This window comes from Neolamprologus multifasciatus, chromosome 3 (assembly GCF_963576455.1).
Source record: "Neolamprologus multifasciatus chromosome 3, fNeoMul1.2, whole genome shotgun sequence".
In the NCBI taxonomy this organism is placed as follows: domain Eukaryota; kingdom Metazoa; phylum Chordata; class Actinopteri; order Cichliformes; family Cichlidae; genus Neolamprologus; species Neolamprologus multifasciatus.
In genome coordinates this window covers 26,497,603-26,511,872 of record NC_140441.1, presented here as the reverse complement: position 1 = coordinate 26,511,872, position 14,270 = coordinate 26,497,603, and the positions used below count along the sequence as shown (strand labels likewise).

The 14,270-nt window shown below is 37.5% G+C and overlaps 1 protein-coding gene across 1 annotated transcript in view; it reads right to left on the bottom strand.

Annotated features, from left to right (window-relative positions):
* Positions 1 to 6,571: 6,571 nt before the first annotated feature.
* Positions 6,572 to 14,270, bottom strand: part of LOC146522312 (uncharacterized) — an 88,097-nt gene continuing 80,398 nt past the window's right edge. Inside the window, exons 5-7 of the mRNA XM_085154133.1 lie at positions 7,606 to 7,621; positions 7,256 to 7,323; positions 6,572 to 7,131 (exon numbers count right to left, since the gene is read on the bottom strand). Coding sequence (XP_085010259.1) covers positions 7,067 to 7,131; positions 7,256 to 7,323; positions 7,606 to 7,621 — 149 coding nt within the window. The 3' untranslated portion in view covers positions 6,572 to 7,066. The remainder of the gene's footprint in view (positions 7,132 to 7,255; positions 7,324 to 7,605; positions 7,622 to 14,270) is intronic.

Genomic DNA, 14,270 nt, shown 5'->3' with positions numbered 1-14,270 from the left:
TCTACTGCATCTATTATTGATTGATTTCATCGACGCCAACACTGAGTCTAATTAAAGGGTCGAGACGTGGTGGTGTTAGACATTGCAACAGCCTATCCGGTGTACAAATTAGCCTTTGTGCACATGGTTGCAGAATTTTCACTGACACTAAAGTGCAGTCACTTCTTCTTCTTTTCTTTCCAACACTAAATTGGTGTGTTTCTGGTCAACATTGTGTGAACAGGACTGTTTTCTTGGTTCCTCTATAAGAGATGTGCTGCTGTGATAGACACACACTTTGAGTCTGCAAACTGGACAAACACTTTGCAACTGTTATTTTTGTGTGCCAGCTATATTTGAGGTCACACCAACAATGTAAAATTAGACGTGGGGCTTTTGTTCATGTCAGTTTCTCACAAACATACTGTGACACCAAAAGTGTAACAGAAAAAGCAGCACCTTTTCTCCTACCGTTTGTGTTTCCACATTATTGCAATTATATTTGCCCAGTTAGATTTGAATATATGTGATTATATTGTCGAACACAAAAACCTATTACATTTTCATGCTTACTAAAATGTTTTTGTAATTGTCCTCTCAGACTCTGTTTTTTTTTTTTTTTTTAATCACTCTACTCACATACAGCTTGCCTTGCATACTAGGCAAGCTGCTGATAACAAATGGTGATCAGGAGGAAGAAGATGGCATCCGTGTATAGCATGCATCATTGACAGCTAGAGCCAGTGGCGGTCCTAGCCTGTTTGGCGCCCTGGGCGAACACTCCCACCCCCCCGTGTTTGTTCGTGTTTGTTGTTTTGTTTTTATTTTGTTTTATTTTGCGAGTTGGTTATTAGATGCTGCTCCAGCCACCCTGAGAATCCCCCGCCGCCCCGTCCTCTCCTTCCTGTGCCGCAAGCAGCAGGCGCACCTCGCAAACGGAGGGCGCCCTTACTCCCAGCAAATGGGCGATAGAAAACCGATCAGTGCCTATGACATCCTCAATATGCGCTGGCTGATGTTGGGGCAGCATGAGTACCGTGATGCCCGATGCCTGTGATGCCGCCCTGGGCAACTGCCCGTGTCGCCTGTATCAAAAACCGCTACTGGCTAGAGGAAGGGGCTGACAACAAGTGTACCAGAGGCACTGACGCTCTGATCATCCCACCAAAGGAAAAGGCCCTAAGCAGCATATTCACAGAGGCAGGAGTCTACCTGCAGCCTGTGACAAGTTACCCTTGAAACAGTAGTGATGGGATTTCCGGCTCTTTTTAGAGAGCCGGCTCTTTCGGCCCTGAACTGGCTCTTCAGGTTGTTTTGTTGCTTTAATTAATTTATTATTAACAATAATATAAAATTATGCACAAAAGGAATTACTAATGTAAAAAAAAGTGGTTTTATTTCTATATGTTTATATATAAATATATGCGGTGGCCCTTAGAGACAAAGCACGTACAAACTCCAAAACACATTTCTAGCGTTAACTGAACTTCCAAACAGAGCTACCTAGATCACTTAAATTACACAATTGAAAGCATATGTGTATTGTTTGTGTATTTATACACAAGCACTCATATATATTCAAATAATTAAAAAAAATGTTCATTTACCTGTTACTACAACACACCAAATCCGGTCGTTGGTACTTGCTGGCTTGTGTAGCCACTAGGTAACAAAAGCTCAACACTGCGCCGAGCATCCTGGAGCACTTCTGTTGTCTTTTGTACATGTTTTGGAGGTTTTACGTGTTTTGGAGTTTTTACGTGTTTTGGAGTTTTTACGTGCTTCAGGGTTTGTACGTGCTTCAGAGTTCGTACGTGTTGTGAAGTTTTTACGTGCTTTGCCTCTAGGGGCCACCGTAAATATACTTTTATTTATTCACTCCACATAAAATGTAATAAATAAATCATATAATACAAAAACCAACTATTTACAGTTCTTTTACTTTTAACTATTTAAATTTTCAGCTTTTTCCTTTTAAACAAATTTAAAATGAAACAACACAAAACACTGCAAACCACAACACAATTAAATATAAATGATAATATGAAAACAAAAAGAAGATGCATATTCTCTGTCATATGGGCCTGCATGAATAAACTTTCTGTATCCTTTATCATCCGCAACTGAAAATAGTTGTGGATGATTACTATACCTTTCTAATGTGACGTTGCTGTCCCTGGCTCTCTTCCTCTCTCCCTCCCTCCCACTCTGTTCCTGTGCTACTGCGAGTGTAACTACCGCCCCTCCCCCCTCTTCCCAGCGCAAAGCACAAGGCTAATAAGAATAAATTACACAGATTATGAAGATCTTACATGTGATCACGTGTATTTAAAAACCACTGTACGTTCCTTAACAAAAACTTGTCCTAGATCAGTACTTTTTAAATAGATGTGATTAGTGACATGCAGACATTGATGCTGATTTATTTGTTTCATTGGAAAACTAAATCCAGCAAAGTCACAAATTGTACTCAGTAACCAGTTATACCCACACAACGATGGAGTCACAGAGCAGGGCAGGGTCACTCTGCCCCCTCCTGGAACAGTTGTGCTATTGCCACTCAATTTGGTTCAGCTGCTGTTCAGCTTTCAACAACGACACAACAAAGAAACCACTGGAACCAAACCAATTTACGCAACTAGATTGAAATAAAAGTGGTAAATATTTGTATTTATACTTATTCAGTTACATGTGTAGGTATTTCAAAAAACTAATAAAGTTTGAACATGATGGGAAAAAAAGTATATTTTCCAAAGTGGCAAAAACTTTTCTAAATTCTTGGTATATACTTGGTCCACCTTACATTCCCAGGCAAGCAACAGTCAAGTAGTACTCAGTGTTGTGGAAGTATCAAGTCTCAAGGAAAGGTGGAGTAATACTACACTGCTGTGTACACCAAAATCACATATTTCAAAGTAAAACTCAATGAAACAACATTATTTATATCACTGTGCTTATATGAAAATTAAATAGATTAATCAATTAATTAATGCATTTATTTAAAAAAAAGTGCTACTGGAATAATAACATAAAATTGTTACAACTGCACACTTTGTTTTTTCAAATAGTGATCTGAAAAATGGTTCCCCATCACATGTTGGAAAATCCAAGACTTTTTCCTAAAGATAAAAAAAAAACAAAACCCAGTTAGCCTGAATGACGATAGGGGACCCAGGTCAATATTAACTCAGGAAATGATTTAACATCACATTATTGAGCAGCATAGCAGTAATTTACAGCTGGGAAGTTAATAGAGTTGATCATGATCCTTCACCATGCAGATTGCATTCTGGTGTCTTGCACCATCAGCTCAGCTCAGTAAGTGGCAGTGACACCAACTTATTTTAGCTTTAATTGCAGAAGAAGAAGAAAATAAGAAGAAAGAGAAGCAGAGCTGTAAATGCAGTAGTTCTTGTCTTCAGCGCCCTCTGCTGGGTCAGTAATGATCACATAAGAATGCATAAAAAGAAAACCCATCTGTTTGAAAGCAACAAATGTCAGCCCACACTTTGTGTCATGCCTGATTGACAATGTTAATTACATTAAGTCTGATACAGGGAAAATAAGTTATTTAGTGTAAAAGTCTTGAACCACCTCTCATTTGTGTATATCGTGATAAGAAAATGAGAAATAGGTGCAGTGATTCATTTAAACATGTTCAAAGCAATAGTGTATATAAGACAAAAACAGAGGTTTTAAAATTCTATCATTTTTTACCATCTTTTAAATACATTCAGTATTGGGGTCCCCCCTTTTCCTACAAACATACATCAGGAGTCAGGGGGGTTGTTGTGCCTAAGAAATTACTCAGTTACGATGAACACATTTTCAGACCCATGTACAATGCAGGAAGGTTCATAATTCTAATTTACATTTCCAGCACATGTTGTCCTTCATCACTTTTATTCTGTGTAATCTCAGGGTATGATAGTGTCTGTGTAACCCCCCCTCTCACCTCTCTAACATACTTTCTACAGTCTGCCAAAATCCCCCGCCAATTTTCTTGTCCTATGTTTATTCTCGGATCTTTTTTTCCATTTTTGTCTCTTATGATAGAAACCAAATCATGCGTGGCAAAATGCCGACACCCAGAGTCTATTATAGATAAGATGTATTGTATAAACTGTATAAGGGCTCTGAAGCTGTGGGATTTGGTTTCTTAATAGGACCCTGACCTGTGAAGAGAATATTTCTGTGGCAGCCTTGTTGCATTCTGTTTAAGAGTGTTCTCACTTTTCACAGGGTTTTATGGTAACTGGTCTGTATTTGTATAGTGCTTTTACTAGTCCCTAAGGACCCCAAAGCACTTTGCACATCCAGTCATCCACCCATTCACACACTGGTGCCACCGGGCCCTCTGACCACCACCAGTAGGCAATGGGTGAAGTGTCTTGCCCAAGGACACAACGACAGAGACTGTCCTAGCCAGGGCTCGAACCGGCAACCTACAAGACGAACTCCCAACTCTTGAGCCACAATATTCTTTCCCTTCTTATCAGAGACATCAAGATCATTTGTTACTTTAATGGACTGCCTAATCTCCAAGAATCTGTGTACGTCTTAGGTTTAAAAGTTATGTGGTGACCATAAATATACTGAAGAATGTCTCGCTTGCCAACTTTCAGAAATGTCAGTCTCACTCTTTTAGTGCGCTAATCTATGTATTTTCTTTTTTTTTTTTTTTATCTAAAATGATTTTCTGTTTGAGGACCACATATTTGATGGTTTTGAGCAGCATCATCCTACTTACATGTTTCATTCTAAAAAACAATTTCACTTCAATTTCAGGTTGAAGCTGAAATGATAAAATAAATGTTCAGTTTAATGCACTTTTAGCAACTATATATTATTAAATACATATTTTCAGGATAAAAGAAGAATTCAAACTCTTAACTGCTGGTGTGTGTGTGTGCTCAAATGAAAATGCTCTTTTTTCCCCTTCTAGATATCAAAATGACTAAAAACTTCTGAGTCCCACATTTAACAATCCTTCCTATTATGGACGGTATAGTGTCATCAGGTTTTGTTTTTGTAGAGGAAAAATGGCTGCAATTTTGAGAATCTTGTGCTCTGTGAGCCCACAACAAATGTGGCATCAATAAAGAGCCCAGGATGTTCCCTTGACAGCACAGCAGGAGTCATACATGCATGAACGGTGCTTGATGTAGTGGTTGCAGACTGGTATCCCCAACAGAAGACAAAAATAAATTGCCGGGACTTAGGAGGATATGCTTAAAAAGTTGAACATATAAAGACATGGACATTTACTCTGTATTTATAAACCGTATTTATTATGCTATAATTGTAGTGGACATATCAGAGATAGGCACGATTGTGGCACTGATTCAGTCTTTAGCACTACGGTCACCCCGGTGTGTCGGCTAGAACACCACTTAAGGCCAAAATGTCCCAGATTATGGAAGAAGGAGCTTGAGGTTCGGTTTGAGGCACTTTATTGTCACAACTCAATTCCTGGGGCTGTAAAACTGTTTTGATCTAACTGGGGAGCTAAATAGTTTGTTTTGAGGGGTTAATGAAAGTCTAATTCCCGTGAACTTTGGAAAACTACTTTAGAAGAGCATAAAAATATTCAGTTTCTCTTTAACCAAACTACACAATCTCTATAGTTTGCAACAAGCTCACCAATCAAATAATTTAGCCTAGCATAGCGCATACTAGATAAAGATTTGAATAAGTATAATGTGAAAATAAATCACATTGATTCACTTCAATTAAATATGAACAGACTTTATCCATCCATCCATTCACTTCCGCTTCTCCTTTTTCAGGGTCGCGGGGGGCGCTGGAGCCTATCCCAGCTGTCATAGGGCGAGAGGCGGGGTACACCCTGGACAGGTCGCCAGTCTGTCGCAGGGCCAACACACAGGGACAGACAACCATTCGCACTCACATTCACACCTAGTGGCAATTTGGATTATCCAATTAACCTATCCCCACAAGCTGCATGTCTTTGGACGGTGGGAGGAAGCCGGAGTACCCGGAGGGAACCCACACAAACACAGGGAGAACATGCAAACTCCACACAGAAAGACCCCGGCCTGATGTTAGAATTGAACTCAGGACCTTCTTGTTGTGCGGCAACAGTGCTAACCACCATGCCACCGTGCTGCCAAATATGAACAGACTTTAAACTTTATTAAATAACAAACACTATATGTCATAAGTGCTAATATATGTGTAAAACTGGTATGCCACTTTGGTCGAGTTCAGAGCTACAAAAGTAGATACTCATGTTAGTCTATGTGGGTTACCCATATGCTTATAAAAAGAAGACAAACTTACATAATTTGTAAAGGTTTACAGAAATTTACATTTTAAACAATATAGTTTTCACTAGTTTTGTTAACAGTGGATTTTAACTAAATAAGCAGTCAAACAGACAGATGTGAGCAAATGCCAGAATTTTTTTATTTTATTTATTGTTTCCTCTCAGAGATTCATAAGATAATTCAAACCAGGTCATACGAAACAGAAAGGCTTACATGCCACTTTATACATTAAAAATTCTGTTATACCTTCAATGTAACAATGAGCTGTTTGTAATTATCCTCTTAAATCATCCAGTTTTAAAAAAAAAAAAAAATAGTGGTCACTACAGTGGAAGCTATTCAAAAGCTGTTTTCTTGTATGTGTGTCAGTGTTGACGGTATACTTGCACATAAACCACTATATTGGACACTGATGTGTCTCTCCATACCCTACCACCCACTGGTTGTTTAATGTACTATAGATGTATGACGTGTTTCATTGTAACTAATTTTTTTTAACCCCTTCATGCATAAATTATGACAACCTCATTTAAGATTTGTTTCTTAAGTATTTTTATGCATCTTTTCATGCCTAAAGATGCATAAAAATACATAAGAAACAAATACTGATTGAGGTTGTCATAATCTGTGCACGAAGGGGTTAAATAGGATGATTTGATATAATAATTGATAAAATAATTACATTTAAAATAAGGCACCCAAAAAAATCCACCTGAAATACAGTAAGAATAGTTTAAGAATGTCACAAATGAAATTCTTGAAATCCCAGAGTTCCCATTTATTACTTTGATGGCTCATCATTGTACTGTACTTGGGCCAGCATCTCCAGATCCTCTAACTGTCTCATAAACACAACGATCACCTGCAAGTTAATAACAGTTCAGTCAAAGTCACAATAATTAACATCTCCAAATGATCTAACATTGAATAATTCCTGAACAATATAATATGACTGATGAAAGCAGGTAAACAGTGTTAGACCTGACCATGGGAAAGAGCCGAGTACACATGCTGTTGATTTTCTTCCTGGTTGATAGTTTTAGAGCGTGTGAGCCTGAAATAATTAAAATATATTTTTATTAGTAGAATAAACGTATTTTTTAAATTCCTGCTGTTAATGAGTTTCAGCAACTGTAACGTCTGTGTTGGAGACGGCGTGGAGCGTGGACCCAAATGCAAACATAAGGCCGAGGTGCATTGAAAAACAATACAGAAACCTGAAACACAAAACCTTGAACTGGGAAAGAGGAACCCGAGGCCTGAAACAAACAAGAAAAAAAAAACCACACCAGAAACACAAACACTGGGGCCCCAAACCCAGGACCATGACACTAACCTTTTGGGATGTAGACCTGTAGAATAAAAACAAGTATTATGAGATTAGGAGATTAAGAGAACATTTTTAATAGTAGAAGCTGAAAGCTCCTACCCTTTGACTTTATGCAGTAAAAAAATGATATAAACAGAGCAGTTACATGTATTCACAAACTCAGTCACTCTCCACATACCTGTTTCTTTTCTGTGTGAATGATCTTTGCTGCAGTTCACTGTTTGAAATGCAGACTTCTCACTGACATAATTGGAAACTGTGCAGGTGACATTGGTCTCTCCATCCTGCTCCCTGATGATGTATTGTTGCCTGGGACCAGTTAGTGTTTGTTTTCGTACAGTCCACTTGTAGCTGACATCACCAGTTGTGTTGCACTCCAGCAGAACTTTACATGATTCATTTGAGGAAATCCAGGTAGAACTGATTTTTATGTCAGGCTTAGCTATGGGATCTAAGGAGAAAACAGAAGGAGAGAGAATCTGTGTCAGGTCACTTTTTGCCCAGAGCTTAAAGTATATGTGGAGTTCTGAAAATGTATTATATAAAACTAATAATATATATAACTAACATTACAAAAACAAATTCAGATAAGTACTTTTAACTGCTTTGCCAGTTGGCCACATCTGGTCTAAAAAATGCAAAAAAAAAAAAAAAAGCTCAAAAACAAACCAAATTGTATAAACTAAATACTTTAAACATATATTCTATTCCAAGTTAATTACCATACCAGCTTTATTTATAAAGCACTTTAACATTAAGATCCTAAAACGTACAGGTAGCCAGTGGAGTGGAATTAAATGGCGTTAATAAGCTCAGACTTTTTTCTTCCAGTTAAAAGATGCACTGGAGCATTTTGCACAACCTTCAGATGCCTAATGGACGCATCACTAGCATCACAATAAAGGACATTGACAAGAATAAAGTCAAATCAAGAACAATGATGGGTTATGATGAGCAAAAACAAGTAGGATTTGCTATTTGAGCAAATATCTAAATTATTTCATCTCCATCTTAATTTTCAAGTTACTAAAAAAATCAGGGAAAGACACAATAACAGATGTGCAGTAAAAAGAACGACAACAAAAATCTGAGGTTGATTAACCATTACAAACTGTTGCATTGTATTTTACACGGATTAGTATAAATAAACAAATATGTGGACATAAAGTTCAAAATATAAAATAAAGTCATTTAATTAGTATTTTACACAATAAGTATTCAACATTAACACATTAAGGTGACTGTGAAAGCACAGAAAACACAAGTTAATCAATAAAGTAATCAAGAGGAAAGAAAGTTTAGAAAAGAGCTACTGGGGTTTCTTTTCATTAGGATGCTTTTAGAATTAAAACAAACAAGCGAAAAAACAAAGTCTCTTACCATGAACTTGCAGAGTGATGGTGACTGAAGGCCTTTGCTCATCATTCACCTCTGAGACAAAAATGAAATCACCAGAATCTTGAAGAGTCAGTTTTCTCACTGTTAAAGTAAAGTCTTCAGGGTTCAGCTCTGATCTGTCCTTAAATGGAGAGTTTTTAGAAACACCCTCATCTTTGCCTGCAACTGTTATTCGTCCATATTTCCACGTTGCTGCAGTCACTCCTTCAGTTGTTAAGCCTGATGAAAGCTCCACAGTATCTCCAACTTTTTTGTGAATGACGCGTTTTCCACTGGAAGCCTCCACATCTGAAAAACATACAAACAACTGAGTATGATATCTATGAAAGTTTAAAGTTCAACATGTGAGTGAACGGGTGAGGCAAACAAGTCCAAATTGCCTGAAACCTTATAGTGAACGTGTGACAGTTAAAGTAAAAACAACAAAATCAGAAAAAAACAAAATAAATCTCTTTACAGAAAGAGTACGTCATCACACATAAGTGACAACTCTGATATGACTGACTTGGCACAACAAAAATGTAAACATAGTAAAAATGTTTACACACTACGGCTCCATGAATTTTTTTTTAGGTGTTTCTCTGTGGACAAGCATGAATTCATAATGTTGTTATTTTCATATAAATATGACAGCAAATGAATTTAAAAAATGAAATAAAGTGTCAGAAGCTGTTTCCCAGGAATTGTCTGTTAAAGGTAATTGTTGATTAGTAGCAGTTAGAACAATAATAAATACTTTAGCACAACAATACTCAGAAATGGCAAAGCTGCAGCTATCTTCTGTGTTCTGAACTCACTCATGTACCAGAGTTCATGAGGCAAAAAATACAACACATCACAAACATCTGGAAGCAAAAGGTTTACTTACAGTGGAGACAGACCCAGAGCAGCAGCACAATGTTGTGCACGAAGCTACGATAACGTCGTCCACCAGCCATCGCTGGTACACAGCCTCTGTTTCCTCTTCTCATCTGTCAAACTGTTTCTTTACAAGTAAGCACAGAAAAAAATAACATAGTGTGGGGGAGGTTACCATCAAAATAGAAGCAGAAGAAGTGGTTATAACCTAGCCTGATGTACACAGATCAAAGCAATCACACACTTAAGAATTCAACTATTAGACATTAAAGTTACAGTTAAATAAAATATATTTCAGATGATTTTCTAAAACACTGTTAGGTACAGTTACAGAAAGTAGCCTAAATGTTCAAGGTAATCACTATAACATCATATTTACATGAAACAATAGTTAGTTTTACTTTGCATTAACATTACAAACTCTGTATTTACTGTTACAAGCAACTGTATCTGAGCTAGATGTAGAAGTCAGAGATTAGAGTTTCTATATAATAACATTTCAGCAGAAAGAACATAACCACATCCTGTCATCAGATATTTTAAACTGCTGTCCTAAACTTTATTCACCCCTGCATGTCCCACAATAGAGTACAGCATGTACTGAGATAATGAATCGGAGAGTGAGGGTGTTTATTGGTTTGAACTTGACTTAAACATTTAAAATAGCAGTGGCTTTGCTCTGTCATACAAGAGAGATCATCAAGCACTTGCTGCAGCTGACATGTTTGTGGTGAATAAAGTTGCTTCCACCACAGTCACCACTCTGTCTGTGTGTACTGCACGTAAATACTGAGATGCATGAAGAAATGACAGATAAATATTAAAGAACAGTGAGGTGCACAGACAGGATGCTGCTCTCTTCAGGGGAAACGTTTCTTCCCCTGAAGAGAGCAGCCCATGATCAATCCTGTTTTTAAAGGAAATGGTTTTGGTCTAGAGCGATACTGGTGAAACTTTGTCCAGTGCATTGTCAAATGTGTTAACAGTTTTTAAGTGCTGCTTCTTCATAGCTCTGCATACTATATAAATAGCTCTTAGTGTGGTGTTTCTGTTAAAGTCATCTGTGGTTAGCTGCAACTTTATTTCACATGAAAGTCAGAACAAAGTGTTTATCTGTAAACACACAAGCATTAAACATAAGTCATAATGTATCAATCAGATAGCTCTGTGATGCTCACACAGCAGACTAACATCATAGTGACTAGTGATCAATGTGAAAAATGTAACAGTATTTTGCAGTGGTTTTATGGTTGGAAATGTTTGGTTAACAGATCAACGCACACATATCTCACCATTTCTAACTTTGTGCCCAGTACAAATTTGTACTGACTGCATAAGAATGTTCACCTATATGACCTTTTTATTTCCATGCCAAAAAAAAGCTGATGGTTATATTGCTCTGAAACATTGTACACAAATCTATTTGTTATCTTATCTTATCTATTTGTTATCTATTAATCCATTTGTCTCACAGGACAAACTAATTATTTTGAAATATGATGAAGTGGAGAGAATGACACTATTTGCTCATATATCTGCTCATACCATGACATCAATTTCAAACTGCTCTACAGTAATTTAAAAATAGTCCTTGATCATTCAGCAGAATCATCTGAGCTGCTCGGATGCTTATTTCAGGCCTTTCAGGAAAACACTTGTTGAAACCCTGAGACGTCACAGCACCATCTTTGCTAACATTTCAAAAGAAGTCATGCAATCCTGGTTTAAGTAAACTCCAGAGGACAGGAAGTGATCGTCTGCAGCTGTAGGTGCATTACTTAGAGATGCACATCCCTCTTATTCACCATTAATTATGGATTTCTTCTCAGTTGAGGTTACTTTTAAAGTTAGTAACGCCCTTCAGATCACAGTTCAGTGTCACACTGCCCCCTGCTGGTGTGGTTGTGCCGTCTGCTGTTAGAGTGGCTCTGGGTTCAAGTTCTGTTAATAAGTAATTAAATGAACAAAAAAAGTGTTGCTTCAAAGAATATGATGCAAAATAAGAAAATACAATAAAAGGTTTTGGAGTCCATCATCATAAAAAAGTTTATTTGGGTACATGCACATGTTAGCATTAAAGAAAATGAAATGGAAGATACTGAGGCCGAGGAAGTTAAATGGGACAAGATGGAAGTGAGGGTTGCACTTAGTAAAATTGGAGTTTTGGAGCAGAGCAGGGCAGCTGGTAAAAACAGAAAAGTAGTCATACTCTCTAGACTAAGAATAGCTCATGATTTAAATTCAACCATTAACCATTAAATTAAACTATTGAGAAACTTAAAAGAGAAATGACAAGAAAATGAAACTGTGCAGCATGTGATGTCTGAATGTAATGAACATAGGAGAACCAGAGAGATTTCCAAGATAAAATACAGAAACAAGGGTCAACAGGAGCTAAGTTTAGGTATTTTATGCATGATGGGATTACAGTACTTCTGAAAATGTTTTAAGCTAAAGAGAAAATCTAAATTGAGTCTATGGATAAAATGTAATACACATTGCCGGAACCTCACCATGTGACACAGGCGGAAGTAAAGAAAGGAAAGGCGCCATTACTGTTACTGCCCCACATGTGTTGTTGTGTGTGAGCTGTCGCAGTAACAATGCTTTCAGTTCAGTGTCTGAGAAAGTTTATCGACGAGCGACTAACTGCTGCTGCTGAACAAATATTCTTGGAGTTTGAAAAAACGATCGTCCAGTACGAGGAAGAGATCAACTGTCGGCGCAGACTGCTGGATATCACCTGGAAACCCAAAATAAAGCTGCACAGGACAGACATCCCACAGCAGTCTGTCTGTAAGGAGAAGGAGGTTGCAGCTCTGGAACCAGGAGAGGAGCTCCAGTCTTGACCAGGAGGAACCAGAACCTCCACAGATTAAAGAGGAACAGGAGGAACTGTGCAGTCAGGAGGTGGAGCAGCTGGGACTGAAGGAGGAAACTGATACCTTTATGGTGACTGCTGCTGAGGAAGGAGACCACAGTGAACCAGAAGCAGGCAGGGAGCAGCTCCTCGCTCACAGCTCTGCTGTAGCTGACAGTCAAGAACGCAGATTCAAGATCAAGTAGAAAAGGACACAGAAAATCCCACTATGTCAGAGAGCATGTGTAACTTTGATAAAAGTAGTAAGTCTTTAAAATGTGATGTGTGTGGAAAAGCTTTTAAGTTTAATTATCTAATAGTGATGGGTCGTTCGCGAACGAAATGGCTCTTAGAGCCGGCTCTTTGACGTGAACGACGCGAGCCGGCTCCTTATCGCGAGCCGTCACGTGGGTTTTTTTTTTTTCTTCTTTCTCTCAGCCTCTCTCTCGCACTTTTTTCCCGCTTCACTCCGCACCCGAGTCTTGTGCTTTACGCTGGGAAGAGGGGAAGGGGCGGTAGTTACACTCAGTAGCACAGAAACAGAGCCGGAGGGTGAGAGAGAGAGAAAGAGAGCCAGGGACAACAACGTCACATTAGAAAGGTATAGTAATCATCCACAACTATTTTTGATTGCAGATGATAAAGGATTCAGAAAGTTTATTCATGCGGGCCCATATGACAGAGAATATGCATCTTCTTTTTGTTTTCATATTTGTGTGAATGCTGTAGGCATTCACACTATTGAGTTCCTGTTTCTCTTTATTCTTTATTATTATTATTATTATTATTCAAGTTGCTTCCGTACGTTTTTTACTGTTTAACTACTTCCACAATTTTTGTGCTATTTTCACCATTCAAATTTTAAACTACTCTGAAGCAACTTGAAGAATAACTAGAAAAATTTGCATTTCCTGCGAAAATGCAGTGTGGATGCTTTAAAGCTGAAGCTGTCTGCAAAAACTAGCTGAAAAAGCTGAAAAGTTGCTAAGGAACTTTGCTAAAAAGTAATAACTTAGCAGAACTGCAATATCTTAGAGGAAACATAATACTTGGCAGAAATACAATAGCATAGCAGAACTTGGCAGAAATATTGTAACTTACCAGAAACATGATAACTTCTCAAATATACAAGAATTTAGGAGAAATAGTATAAGATAACAGAAAGAATATATTTAGTCAAAAATACTTAAACATTACAGAAACACTATGATTAAGAAAAATAGTAGTACAACATAGCAGAAATACTGTGATTCACCAGAGACACTGTGATGAACTATGAATATTGTAATTTTAAATTAATACTATGTTTTAGCACAAATACTATAATTTGACAGAAATACTATGTTTCAGCACAAATACTCTGGTTTAGCACAAATATTATAACATAGCAGAAATACAATTATATAGCAGAAATGCTATATTTAGAAAGAGAAATATAATATAGTAGAAACAGTATGATTTAGCAGAAATACTGTAATCAGCACATATACTGTAACATGACAGAAATTCCTCCACTTAGTAGTAATACTATAACATAACACAAATGTTATGATTT